This window comes from Pristiophorus japonicus, chromosome 17 (assembly GCF_044704955.1).
Source record: "Pristiophorus japonicus isolate sPriJap1 chromosome 17, sPriJap1.hap1, whole genome shotgun sequence".
Taxonomy (NCBI): Eukaryota; Metazoa; Chordata; class Chondrichthyes; family Pristiophoridae; genus Pristiophorus; species Pristiophorus japonicus.
Window position 1 is genome coordinate 22,277,335 of NC_091993.1, and position 14,340 is coordinate 22,291,674.

General features: G+C 43.3%; 1 protein-coding gene across 2 annotated transcripts in view; it reads right to left on the minus strand.

Moving 5' to 3' along the window:
• acana (aggrecan a) overlaps positions 1-14,340 on the minus strand; it is a 96,684-nt gene that overhangs the window by 33,748 nt on the left and 48,596 nt on the right. For both annotated transcript variants that reach the window (XM_070858475.1, XM_070858474.1), the window contains exons 5-11: positions 12,616-12,743; positions 10,163-10,456; positions 7,326-8,012; positions 5,045-5,219; positions 3,745-3,872; positions 1,988-2,281; positions 1,403-1,774 (exon numbers count right to left, since the gene is read on the minus strand). In XM_070858475.1, the coding sequence (XP_070714576.1) occupies positions 1,403-1,774; positions 1,988-2,281; positions 3,745-3,872; positions 5,045-5,219; positions 7,326-8,012; positions 10,163-10,456; positions 12,616-12,743 (2,078 nt within the window). The remainder of the gene's footprint in view (positions 1-1,402; positions 1,775-1,987; positions 2,282-3,744; positions 3,873-5,044; positions 5,220-7,325; positions 8,013-10,162; positions 10,457-12,615; positions 12,744-14,340) is intronic.

Below are 14,340 nucleotides of genomic sequence, written 5' to 3' on the forward strand. Positions count from 1 at the left end.
CTATGATTCTATGATTAGAATTGCTCTAGATCAAAGATATGACTAACTGACTGGGTATTTAAAATGTGAAACCTCTGACTGAATTCAGCTAAACTGTGATGCTCCCTTCTCTGACAATCGAATAACCCGTCAACGCCAGAGGGTAAAATTGGTATTGGGCATTAGTGGGTAATGGCCGATAACGGATCAGCCGCCCATGTGCCAGCTGTGGCACATTCGCCTGAGTACGAAGGTTGTGGGTTCAAGTCCCACTCTGGAGACTTGAGCACAAAAATCTAGGCTGACACTTAAGTGCAGTGCTGAGGGAGCGCTGCATTGTCGGAGGTGCCGTCTTTCGGATGAGATGTTAAACCGAGGCCCCGACTGCCCTCTCAGGTGGATGTAAAAGATCCCATGGCACTATTTCGAAGAAGAGCAGGGGAGTTATCCCCGGTGACCTGGCCAATATTTATCTCTCAATCAACATTACAAACGGATGAACTGGTCATTATTATCACATTGCAGTTTGGGGGAGCTTGCTGTGCGCAAATTGTCTGCCGCATTTCTCACATTGCCTCAGTGACTACAATTCAAAAGTACTTTATTGGCTGTAAACCGCTTTGAGACATCCGAAGGCCATGAAATGCGCTATATAAATGCAAGTTTTCCTTCCATTTTACACAAAGCCTGATTTAGTTTCCATTGAAGTAAATAGAAACTGTGGGTGTGCTGTAAAACAGGCAGATTGTTGGCCTGTTTCATGTTAAAGCCCCAAACGAATTTCACCCCCCCCCGCCCTATCACAGTGCAGGCTGATGGATGAAGGATTGCCTCTTAGACAAGATGACAGAAGGTTTTCTGACATTATTGTAATAGAAATCAGCACCTTCAGGAGTGAAGGGATAAAATTGGAAATATATAAACTGCAGGCTTTTCATTGACTCAAGGTTAGGTTCCTTTAATATTTTTTTTTTTATTCATGGGATGTTGCAAGGCCAGCATATCTTGCCCATCCCTAATTGTCCTCAAGAAAATGGCTTGCTAGGCCACTTCAGAGTCAACCTCAATTGCTGTGCATCTGGAGTCACATATAGGCCAGACCAGGTAAGGACGGCAGGTTTCCTTCCTTGAAGGACAGCCGTGAACCAGTTGGGTTTTTACAACAATCCAATAGTTTCATGGTCACTATTATTGGTGTGAGTTTTTTTAATTCCAGATTTATTTAGTCAACTGAATTTAAATTCCCCAGCTGTCGTGATGGGATTTGAACTCATGTCTCTGGATCATTAGTCTAGGCCTCTGGATTACTAGTCCAGTAATTAATCACCATGCTACCGTTCCCCTTATGCAGTATTAGTTGCTTGGTTGTAATATTCCATCAACAGCAGTTTCCCGTCCTCCAGTTAGAAATAAGAGTACTCACCAGGCTCTGCCGTGGGTGCTACAGTCACAAAGACTTGTTCAGCCTCTTCAGTTGTGAGATAGGCATCTGGGATGGCTTCAGTAGTCTGCCCAGAAACCAGGGATACTGTAGTCCATTCAGGAGGCAATACCTCCAACTTTGGAACCACATGAGTTGCGATAGTTTCCTCAATCAAACCCATTGTAATAGTGGGCTCCACTGTAGTCTCCACGACAAAGATATCAGTCCAGCCTTGTTCAACTTCCTCTGGTATCACTGTTTTAGCATGATCAAGCTCAACCTCAGCGGTTGGTGAGGGCCTTTCCACTAGGATCACAGGTACTGTCAATTTCTCAATCTCTGGCTCTTCAGTACCCACAGGAACAATGGCTTCTAAAAAAAAAAGTTAAATATCAAAGTTAGATGTAGGATAAACTCCTTCTACATTGCCCAACAATGCGCCTCAGTTCTAACTTCAGAAGTTCTTTTCCTGTCATACCATCATGGCATTTTTCCATTTTCCATGAGAACCATCACCCAGCCCATTTGATCTTGGGCAAACCTCTCAAAAACAAATAAGTAAAAAGACAATTTTTTCTTGCTCACCTCTGAAGCAATAGACATCATAGCGTGTCTCAGGTTCAGGGTATCCGGTCTGATCCAGGTTCAGATATACTGTTCTCACTCCAGCTGGCCCACTGCCACAAAATGGTCTGGGACTTTGGATGGGGTATCTAACACTGCCGTCTGACAGCCAGCCCGCTCGACACTTGTCCATGCCCAGTTTCCAGGCTGCGTAGAGTTGGCCAGTGGTGGCTATCTTCGCATTGTGGCTGAAACAATAGTCCACTGCTTCATCATAGGTGAATCTGTCCGTCACAGTTGCGTGGAATACCTTCCCTATAACAACAGCGCAGAAACAAACAGTGAAGCAAGCTTAGTAATGTCACCTTTTGCATGTAATGCACAGAGACTTTCCCCAGTCTTTGTAAAATATTTTATATAAAGCACACATTTACGAATAGCATCCGTACAGATTCCAGAGTCATTTTTCAATGTAGAAATGTGCAGATTATATGTGGAAAATTACAGTATCATTTTTTTTTAAATATAAACTATGGGTTTCCTACCAATCTCTTTATTTAATTTATAGCTTGATAGAGAAAGATTATAATTTTGGAACTTGGTTAAAAGGAAGTTACGTTAGCTCAGCCTGCCCATCCATTGTTAAATGCCCCCATTGTACATTTCTAGCCACCCAGGTGCCAGCTGTGAGCCACCCACTGCACAGCTCTGACCAGTCTACCCTCCTATACAAGGTTACATTTATCAGTTTCCTCGGTGAACCCTTCACTTGCTGAGCAAAAGCAGCTCTGTTTAAGATCATTGCTTGCTGCCAGCTTCTCATCACTGGTCCCTATCCTCCTCTCTGGTACAACCTTTCTTGGTCTCCAGTTTAATGATTCAAAACTTGACCATTGCCTCTTTAACTTTCCGCTTTTATACACCTTAAATTCTAAATATGTCATCCTACAATATTCTTCCCTCTATCCTCAATGAGTTGAAATCAAGACTCATTGACTGACTCTTACTCTAACTCTTCTTCCACCAACCTCAAAACTGTGGAACTCTATCTCCCCATCTTCCTTACCTCTCTCAATCCATAACCCTTTTAAAATGTAAGCTTGGTGTCACCTGCCCCTTATCTCTTGATATATCTGATCTTTTCTTTTGTCAACCTTAGTGGTTTCCTGCACAGTTGCCCTTCATTTGATTTCTTAATACAAAAAGACATAAAAACATAAAGCTTGGATGGAGAAAGACCACTCGACCCATCACACCCACTCCCTTCCACAGTCCACAGTCTGCAGATGGGTTTCTCCCACATGGCAAGTAAAGGACACCAGACACACATCTGTACAAAACAACTCCATTGGACTATACTGCTGATCATCACTCCATCTTCCTCAAACATGTATACCTGGCTTACTCCCTTTTTTGAATTCCAAGTTGACTACATCTATCACAAACCATTGACTAGAATACGGTGAAGCTGATGAAATTCTTGTTTCTTTCTTAAAAGATGGATTGGAGATTGTCAAACATCACTGCAAAATTTAGCTCCAAAGCTTTGAACAACCTGCAGTTATATCGCGCGTTTACCATAGTAAAACGTCCCAAGGCGCTTCACAGGAGGGTTATCAAACAAAACTTAATGCCGAGCCATATAGAGAGGTATTAGGTCAGGTGACCAAAAGCTTGGCCAAAGAGGTAGGTTTTAAGGAGAGTCTTAAAGGAGGAGAGAGAAGTGGAGAGGTTTAGGGACCGTAACTATGGCTTTTGGCCAGATCTGGATACTGTACCATTGAGAGAGTCGATGTAGCAGTAGACGTCATAGGTTTCCTCGGGTTTGCGGATACCATAGCTTCTTACACCAGGGAAGCCATCTTTGTCACCAAAACAGCGTTCTCTAGGGTTCACCATTGGATACCTAATCAAAAAGTGTTTGAGATATGAAAAATCTACAAAATTAACTTTTTTGCATTTGCTCAAATTTTGACTCCAAACCCTGGGCAACAATCCGACTGTGGATAAAAGACAGAATTAGACCTTGGCCTGCAATTGGACAGATTGCTGGGCAATCAACTGAGTGACGCAGTGTGAGCGAGCTGTCGGCAGGAGCTGCGGGGAGGTGGGTCGTTGGGGGCTACCCGAGACTCTGTGCTCTGTACAAGCAGACCCCGATCAGAAAGGAAAGGGACTGGTGTTCACCATGAAGAAGATGTGCTATTGCTTTAACCGTGGACAATTGCGCAGACTCAGATGGTCAGTTTTTAGCTTAGAACGAAAGAACTTGCATTTGTATAACACCTGCACAGCCTCAGGCTGTGCAAAAGCACTTTACAGCCAATTAAGTACTTTAAAAAAAAGTGTGGCCACTGTTGTATTGTAGGAAAACGCGGCAGCCAATTTGCGCACAGCAAGCTCCCACAAACAGCAATATGATAATGACCAGATAATGTTTTTTTCAGTGTTGTGGATCGAGGGATAAATATTTGCCAAGAGAACTCCCTTGCATCTTTTTCGAAATAGCGCCATAGCATCTTTTATATTCACCTGAGAGGGCAGACAGGGCCTTGGTGTAACATCTTATCCGAAAGGCGATGACAGGATCTAATAAAGAGTTGTGAATCACAGTTTTCTTTCTGTTGCACCCATTTATGAGCAGAACCAGGAAGTACTTTTTCACACAAAGGGCAGTAGAAATTTGCAACTCTCTCCCACAAAAGACTGTGGATGCTGGGATAATTGAAACTTTCAAGACTGCTATAGATAGATCTTTGTTAATAAGGGTATCAAATCACATGAAGCAATGGTGGGATAATGGAGCTGAGTTGCAGATCAGCCATGATCGAAATAAATCGCAGAGCAGGTCAGGAGGGCTAAATGGCCTCCTTCTGCTCCTAATGTTATACTATGAAACTAATTGTATATATTTGATCCTGTCTGTGTGTTGTTCAGTGGCAGGACGAGCCCATGGATTAGCATCGCCATGAAACGAATGGATAAGGGAATGTCATATGATTGTGTTCACTGCGTACTCTTTGATTCCTAGTCGACATATCGTTTGATCCAAAGGCATTTGGACAGTGTATGCCTTACCTGACAGTCTGGTCAGAGAGCCAGCCTGCGTCACACTGGTTGTATCCTTGTTCATAGGCTGCTTGCAGCTGTTCAGGGGTGGCGATGACAGCACTGTTTTCTAAACAGGCGATTTGGCCCTCGGTGAAGTTAAGGGTGTACCTGCTCGAAATAGCACGGTAATGGAAAACAATCCCTATTGAGGAACAAATATGCAGGTGATTGAGCCGAGTTACATTAAATATGATGCATATAATGGATGCAACCTCACTATTACCCCACTGTCCCTCCAATATAATGCGTGCTGGGCTTTTCAAGTAATACAGACGGCAGATGAAACAGCTCCCTTTACCGTACATCCCTAACCGCCACACTTGACTCCTAAGGACAGGATTAGAAAGTTTTGCTGCATTTTGTACAGGAAGAGTATAAAATAGTTTTGGCATTTCACTGTGATCATTTGGGATCTTGGTCATGTGGCAATTATACAATGCACTGGAGTGTGGATGAGAAGCAACCAAGAATGTAATCAGTGAGAAGAAATTCACGTGAGCTCTGAGAAGTAACAGGGTAAGAGCATCAACTGGATTTTTCCAGGACTTGATTCTGAACAAATGACTGGGATTAAATCCAAGTTATTCTTTTCAAATAAATGAAACCAAGTTGTTGGATCTGCGGTTTATCATCACTCCAACCTTGTCTGAATAGGCACAGGAGCTTGATTGGATAAAGAAATAAATAATTTTTTCACGTAAAAGATTATTAGACTATCGGGTGCATTACAACAAGCAATTGCAATATTTAGATAAACATTTGGAAAAGAAAATTCTGTAGAATGCAAGGAAAGAGCAGAGAAATGGGCTCAGAGTAGATCGTTCGAATGTAGAGCCAGCACATGGGCTGAATAGGCACCTTCCATGCTGAAAGTTTAGTGAGCTTATGATAAACGTTTTATACTCAATAAAATTGGTAAATACTGGGAACTAGGAACCCCCCCCCGACATATATTATTATTCTTACTGAGAATTTAAGTGATGGGCAAAGGCAAATATGCTGTAGTGGAGCATGTTGGCAAGTTTCAAAAAAGCAAGAGAGAAGGTGAATCAAAAATGATTGATGTGACCTAAGCTTGGGGTGTAAAAGCATATCGATGGAAGGAGGAATGAACTATCAAAGGGGTAAAGGAAAAGAATGAGTTAGAGTAGAAGATAGTGAGAGAGCAGAAGTGCATTGAGTGCAGAACATCATAGTCAGAGCTTCAGAGGAACAAGACAGGAAATTGTGAAGGAGCTGTAACCATCAAAAGAACAACTATAATTACAGGGGAAGTAAATAGGGGGAAAGGGAGTGAGTAAGAACAAGATCTGACAATGACATTGGGACATCCTTGTTGAACTGCTTCAGTGACAAAAGGCCACAATGTCGAACATTCTGCGATTGTAGTCACCTGTAGTTTCATACAAACCTTTCTATTGGATAGTGTCCTGTTCAGTCTGTGGCGGTAACCAGCGTTAGAGACTATCTGTGACTTTGGTCCCCTTCTGCCTTACTGACCTTCCCCCAGTCCCGACACCTAACAAAAGATCATCTAGAACAAACTCCTGATAATATTTTTGGTTTTAAGCCATTATATTTTCTCTTAGACATTTTTAATAGTGGATTGGCTTTATAGTCAATGATACCTGTATTGAACTTCAGTTTACAGACGGAATGCCCTCTTATTCCCCAATTATGTAGCTACATTAGTCGGTCTTTGTTTTCTAACCGAACATTTGAAAATATGGTAAGTAGTTTTTTTTTCTTAAAGTTGTTTAAAACAAAGGTTGTGCTCCAGGAAGCATCTCACATACATGATCAGGAAACAATTTTTTTAACTTCAATTTGGGGATGAGGGTGACAATGACAAGCCAATGTTTATTACCAATCCCTAGTTGCCCCAGGGGCATCACGAGTGAGCCCCATAATGTGGATCTGGAGACACATGCATGCCAGACCAGGTAGTGGTAGAAGGTTCCTTTCCCTGAATGACTTTAATGAATCTGTTGGTTTTTGTTTTAACAGCAATCTGACAGCTTTCATTCTACTTTTTTCTGGTACCAACCACAAATGACCAGACTTACTGAATTAATTTTCATAACTTGCCATGACAGAGCTGGAACTCAGAACCTCTGGGTTGCTAGTCCAGTACCATAACCAGTAGATTGCTGTACCGTCTTCTGGGAACCTGCTGTCCCTATGAAATGCCAGCACCAGATGACAAATTTGCTCTTGTATCCTTACCGCGGTAACTGTGTCAACTTACCAGTTGGAGTGATTGGGCTGCTAATAATTATTTGTTCGAATGTCGAACTCTCTTCCTCGTCGATCAATGTTTCGGTGACAATTTCTGTGATTGGGGTTCCTGTCTCCTGTGGAGCAATTGTTAGTTGCTCCGACACTGCTGCGAGGACATCAGGAGCTGCTGTTGCTATATCAACAAGCTCATCAATGGTGGCTAGAGTGTCCTGTGGAGCCTCTGTGACTTCTCCAAGTCTTGCCGTTGCTGTCAGGTCTTCAACAATTGTTACCTCAGAGACCGTGAGCTTGGGACCGGAGGTCTCCTCGGGTATGATTCCAGGGGTGGCGAGTTCTTCAATGACGGTCATGGTTTCAGGTACTGCCACTGTCGGAACAATAATGTCCGCGGTAACTGATGCAGCAGGTTCCTCAGAAGCGGGATAGCTGCCAGTCCCTGGGATGAGAACCTCTGGAGATATGGTCGCCTCAGGAGCTTCCTCAGTGAACGGAAGTGTTATTGGAGTGAAAGGACTAAGTGTAATAATATCTCCCTGTGCTTCTCCCTCTACGATTGCTTTTGTGAAGAAGACCTCCACTTTTTCAGTTATGGTTTGGACGGTAAAGGCACTTCCATCATCAGTAAATAACTCTTCTGGTTCCGTGCCTGGATAGGTCAGTGGGGTTTCCGTGATTGCTTCTATATCGGACCTCACTGTTGGAAAATAAACATATTGAAGAGATTACCAATTGAAGGGAGCACTCGAGGGAGGACCTCTACTGCACTTCACTTTGTATAGAGTAGCATCAAATTCAATTCTATATCAATTAAAGAGTGACCTCAACCTATACTCTTCATCCTCATACATTCCTGGCCCCTCTGTTTAGACTAAGGGTCCTAGGCTAAGCAAAGCACATTAGTATTACAAATCTGTTCAGGCTCTTCAGGAGAGGGGATTAGGGCTCTGAGGACTAGGGCTAAAAATTGGGTTATGCCCGTTTGCAGGTACATAACAGATAGTGAGCACGGAGCTAACCGGGAGGCCCAAAGCTCACCCTTAGGAATGCCGTGACGACAGGAAGAACACTACTGTTCCTCCTGTCTCCACTGGAATGATTTTATAAAAACTTACTTTTTGGTGATGGTTGATGCTGAGGCTGCAGCCACCGTTAAAGAACCCGAGACGGAGCAGGCCCGAGACAGTTCTACGCATCGCACACCAACTTAGTGCATGGATTCCTGGGATTATCCTATGAGGAGAGATTGAGTAGACTAGGCCTATATTCTCTAGAGTTTAGAGGAATGAGAGGTGATCTCATTGAAACATACAGGGCTTGACAGGGGTAGATGCAGGGAGGATGTTTCCTCTGGCTGGGGAGTCTAGAACCAGGGGTCATAGTCACAGAATAAGGGGTCGGCCATTTAGGATTGAGATAAGAAGGAATTTCTTCACTCAGAGGATGGTGAATCTTTGGAATTCTCTATCCCAGAGGGCTGTGGAGGTACGGTCTTTGAGTATATTCAAGACAGAGATTGATAGATTTTTGGATATTAATGGAATCAAGGGATATGGGATAGTGCAGGAAAGTGGAGTTGAGGTAGAAGATCAGGCTCGAGGGGCCGAATGGTCTCCTGCTGCTCCTAATTTTTATGTTATGTTCTTATGTCATGAAACAGTCATTGGGTCCCTTACATATGTAAATGAGGGCCTATGCAAGGGGGCCCCAATGCCTGTTTTGGGCGAGTGCTACGGTCACCTGGGCAGACGCCTGTGCTACTATGTGCCCCTCATGCTGATCGGGGCAGGCCGGGATATTGCTCTCCACAATTGGCCTTCGTTGCGCCTGTTTTAGCAAACTCTTTCCATATCGGTTAACAGACACACACACACAGAGTGAGGAGCCTGCAATCTTCTCTGTTTTGTAGGATTCAAACCCGGATCGCTGAAGTGAAATTGGCAATGCACTAACTCACAGCAAAAAATATTTCTCAAATTTAAAAAAAAAACTCTTACAAATGAACCGGCTTCTCATTATCATCTCCATATGTAAACTACTGTCTTGTGAAAGTGAGTGGAAACACTTTTCTATATTGTGTTTTGCGCTAATAATGAGAAGCGGAAAAAACTTTAATTAAAAAAAAAGAAATGGTTAGTAACCGAATAATACTGTTTGAGTCCTATAACCCAATCATATCCACCATATCTCTCAGTCTCTTCTCTCAACGGAGTTTAAAAGAATGAGAGGCGATCTCATTAAAACCTATAAAATTCTTAAGGGGCTTGACAGGGTAGATGCAGGAAGGATGTTTCCCCTGGCTGGGAAGTCTAGAACAAGGGGGCACAGGCTCAGGATAAAGGGTCGGCCATTTAAGACTGAGGTGAGGAGAAATGTCTTCACTCAAAGGGTTGTGATTCTTTGGAATTCTCTACCCCGGAGGGCTGTGGATGCTTAGTCATTGAGTATATTCAAGACAGAGACCGATAGATTTTGGAATATTAAGGGAACCCAGGAATATTTGGATAGTGTGGGAAGGTTGAGTTGAGGTAGGAGATCAGCCATGATCTTATTGAATGGTGGAGCAGGCTCGAGGGGCATAGTTCGTATGTTCTTATACATCAATTGCTTTGTACTGTCTACTTCCACTACCTTCTCTGCAGTGTTATTACTCTTTGGGTGCAACAGGTCCCCTTGGTTTCCTTTCTTGCTACTAACTGTCAAATTTATTTTGTAAACTTGTAACCCTTGGCATTTGAATCCTGCACCGGAATGAACAATTTTGTTGTCTTAGCGAATGAGCCGCTTCATAATGATAATGACCAACGATGATAAATCCAAGCAAAATTGAAATTCTCAATCTCTTACCATTGAAGCAGTAGGCATCATGGCGAGTGGTGGGATCAGGGTAACCAGTTTGGTTGGGGTAGCGGTACACCGTCCTTACACCTATTAGGTTGCCACCACAGTTGGGTCTTCGCTTTGAGATCGGGTATCTGACACTGCCATCAGCAAGCCAGCCCGTATTGCACTGATCCATGCCATCTTTCCATGCCATGTATAATTGTCCTGTGGTGGCTAACTGGGCCCCTTTGTCATAGCAGGCTTCCATTGCTTCCTTAAAGGCATATTGTCCATTGGCAGTTATGTAGAAGACATTACCTAGAGACAAAAAGAGGAAAAGAAAATTGAAGTTGATCAGTTCAGCTCCGCAAATCCCTCTCAAATTCCAGAAATCTTTTTCCACAAAAATGTTACACCTGAAAAATCATAACAGAACTGGAAAAATCCATTAGGCCCATAAGCCTGATCCTTGCACACAGACCAATCCAGCCAACCTGCCTTCAATCCTTTCTCTCTCTAGAATCGCATCTAATTGCCTCTGAAACCCATTATAATGTTTGCTTCTATTATCCTTTCAGTGAAAATGTTCCTTTGACTTCCCTTATTATTCTTAACTTCCTAATTTTAAACTAGTGGCTTCTGAATCCATCGCGAAGGTGATTAATAGTATTGATTTCCAATTGTGTTTGATTGTGTAATATCGGCAGTGGCATAATCTAACCATTAAAATCCACCGAAGTAACTAGATATTTAAAAGTTTCTAACACTAGTATGTTAAAGACAACACAATCTCGCTTCTAATTCTATTTCCTCCACCACCCCCCCCCCCCCCCCCCCCCATGATAACAGGATTGGGAATGAGACACTCTCCAGGTATGGGATGTCATGTGTCTTCAACACATAAGGACAACACCAATTTGCTCTTCCATTGAATTGTCATGCAAAAAACATTCCTTGCTATTCAGTATTGAGCAGCTACTTAGCCATGAAGCTAGTGCAGGTTGAATCTCCCTTATCCGGGACTCCCTTATCCGGAAGCACCCCTAATCCGGAACCATTCCCGGTCACCGGGTGGCGCATGCGTAGAACTCCAACATGATCAAATTGAAGTCATTCCTCGTTGCCGACTTCCACAATCACTGGCCCGACCCCGCGATCCTGTCCCCCCCCCCCCCCCATGATCTCTCTGCCGCACTCCCAGCCCCAATATCCCCTTGCTCAGTTCCTGTACCATCCAATTTAATGTGACCACCCCTCGTCCGGAAAAATCCCTTATCCAGAACAGATCAGGTCCCGAGGGTTCCGGATAATGGAGGTTCAACCTGTAGTTAGTATTAAATCAGGCAGGAAAGGATGATTGGTCCATTTGTCCTGCTCATCCTGTTGTCCATCTCCTTCAATCAGATTTATTTATAAAATGTAATGACCCTGAATCAAAGGGTACGGTAGCGTAGTGGTATGTTACTGGACTAATAATGTGGAGACATGGGTTCAAATTTAAATTCAGTTAATTAAATATGTCTAGAATAAAAAGCTTGTATCAGTAATGGTGACCATGAAACTACTGGGTTATTGTAAAACCCCAACTGGTTTACTAATGTCCTTCAGGGAAGGAAACCTGCTGTCTTTTTCCGGTCTGGTGATTGAAGAGGAAAGTAAGAACAAAGGATGGGGTGAAGTGTGCGATGGTGTGATTAGTCTTGATTTCGACACAGTGCAGAATGCAATGAGACAGTGCTCCAAACCCACAGCAATGTGGTTGACTCTTAGCTGCCCTCTGAAATGGCCTAACAAGCCACTCAGTTGTACCAAACCGCTATGACAAAGTCGGCACTGTGGGGTTACCTTCACCACAAGGACTGCAGCAGTTCAAGAAGACGCCTTCTCATGGGCAATCTCCACATCCCGTGAATGAATAAATAATTTTTTTTTAAAAGATGCCACGCAGTCCATTTTCTTTTTGAAACCCCTTAAAATTTCTAGTTCTCTTATCTGCACTGGTAGTTAATTCCGTGTGTGGAGCGCTCTTTTACTACAGAATTGTGTCTAAACTTTTGATTTCCTTTAGATTTGCTGATCTTGAATGTGGTATTCTATACATAGCAGAGAAGTTCATCTGTTTCCAATTGGAGTAAGAGACCTGCGTTTCGAAAAGGAGCCTAGATCTCAGCTAAAGTTGGGCTTGTAGTTTTTTTTAAATTCATTCACGGATGTGATCTTCTGATCCTACACAGTATCTCCTTGCATTCTGCACTGTGTTGAAATCAAGACTGATCACACCATTTACCACTTTAACTCATTCTTTCCCAGGACCTTTGCTCTTACATTCCTCTTCAATCGCCAAGGCTTTTCAAACCTGAACTTTTGGTGTCTCCTGGCCACATTCGCCCTATGTTCCCCCCCCTACTCATTTCAAGCTTGCATCCTGCACTGTGGGCCTCAACCTGGGCTTCTCCAGGAAAGAATACATTTCTTACCTTGTAATTCTTTTGCGAAACAATAAACATCATAGGTTTCATTTGTGTCTCGAACGCCATAGGATCTGACACCTGGGTACTCATCCAAATTACCATAGCAACCCACTCGTGGTTTGTGAATCGGATACCTAAGAAAAGAATTTCAGAACTACTTGTCAGCAACAATGTTAGCAGTGTCTCTTTATTCCCTAAAAATACTGGGTTCCGCTGTAAAAGGTTTAAAATGGACATAACAGGAACTGACTGTCTGGGCCCAGACCAACATCTTCAGTCTTCTGTCTCATTTTATATGTTAGGCTTGCACAATGTTCGTGACTTGGGCAGGAAGCAGCAACCAACCTGTGGAAAAGGCCACCACTTACCACAGCGAAGCATTTAAAAGGGGATTACCGGGACTCCTAATTCATCAGAGACAGTCTAATCCCATTTCGCACAGAAGACTTATAGTCAACAGATAAGTGGAACTTTCATCCCATCAGTCATGGCTGGATTTGAACTAGAAATGAAAAATTGGTGTGCGAATTCCATTGCACTGGCCAAACCCCATTTTAGTGGCACTTACCAGAGTAGATTCTTGGATGAGCCATTTTATTAGACTAAAGTTTTCAAATCTAATGGCTGACATATATGCAAATTCTCTATTTTATCTTATCTTGCCCCGCTCACTATGACAGCTTGTTTATCAGTACTGCTGGAGGAGAAGCTAAGGGAGCAATTGCATCAACTCAATAAGTATTTTCTTACACTGGATGGCAGCTGACAGCAGAACCACTTGCTGTTGTTGAGAAGCCCCGGAGAAATACAGTTCGGTTTTAGGACGAAATATCTGAACAAATTTGAAAGTAAATGGTATTTCCTCACCAATCATTCCACAGCTCTGGTGGGTCAATGGGTCGTCGTCCCAACTTGGCATACAGATCAGGAAGGTTACACCATTGATACCCAGCTTGTGCCAAGATAGCCAATGAGTGGGTGGGAAAGTGGGGGGTGGGTGGGGGGAAGTGGGTAAGAGGAGACCGGCCATGGTTCCTGTCATCATCCAGTGGCCCCTGTTGAAAGGTCCCCTTGCGCTGTTGTTGTGCGAGGACAGAATCAGGCTCTTCTATAATGACCCATCTTGATTGAACTGTCTGCCAAACTCCACTATCCAGGTTTACACCTGATGGAAAGGCTATTGCAGTGGGGTCTTTTAGGGTTATTAATGCCCATCAAACCATACCTCAGTATTAGTCATTACTTTCGGGGTGGGTGGGGGGCGGGGGCAGAGGGAGAACATGGGAGATTTACTATGGGATATAATGTTAGATTATCTCTTATAAAAAGAAAGACTTGCAATTATATAGTGCTTTTCACAACCACCGGATGTCTCAAAGCGCTTTGCAGCCAGTGAAGTACTTTTTTGGAGTGTAGCCACTGTTGTAATGTAGGAAACGTGGCAGCCAATTTGCTCACAAGCAAGCTCCCACAAACAGCAATAAGAGAATGTTATGTTGATTGAGGGATAAATATTGGCCAGGACACCAGGGATAACCCCCATGCTCTTCTTCGAAATAGCGCCATGAGATCTTTTACGTCCATCTGAGAGAGCAGACGGGGCCTCGGTTTAACATCTCCTCTGAAAGACAGCACCTCCAACAGTGCAGCCCTCCCTCAGCACTGCACTGGAGTGTCAGCCTAGATTTTTTTTTTGTGCTCAAGTCCCTGGAGCCGGATGTAAAATAATTT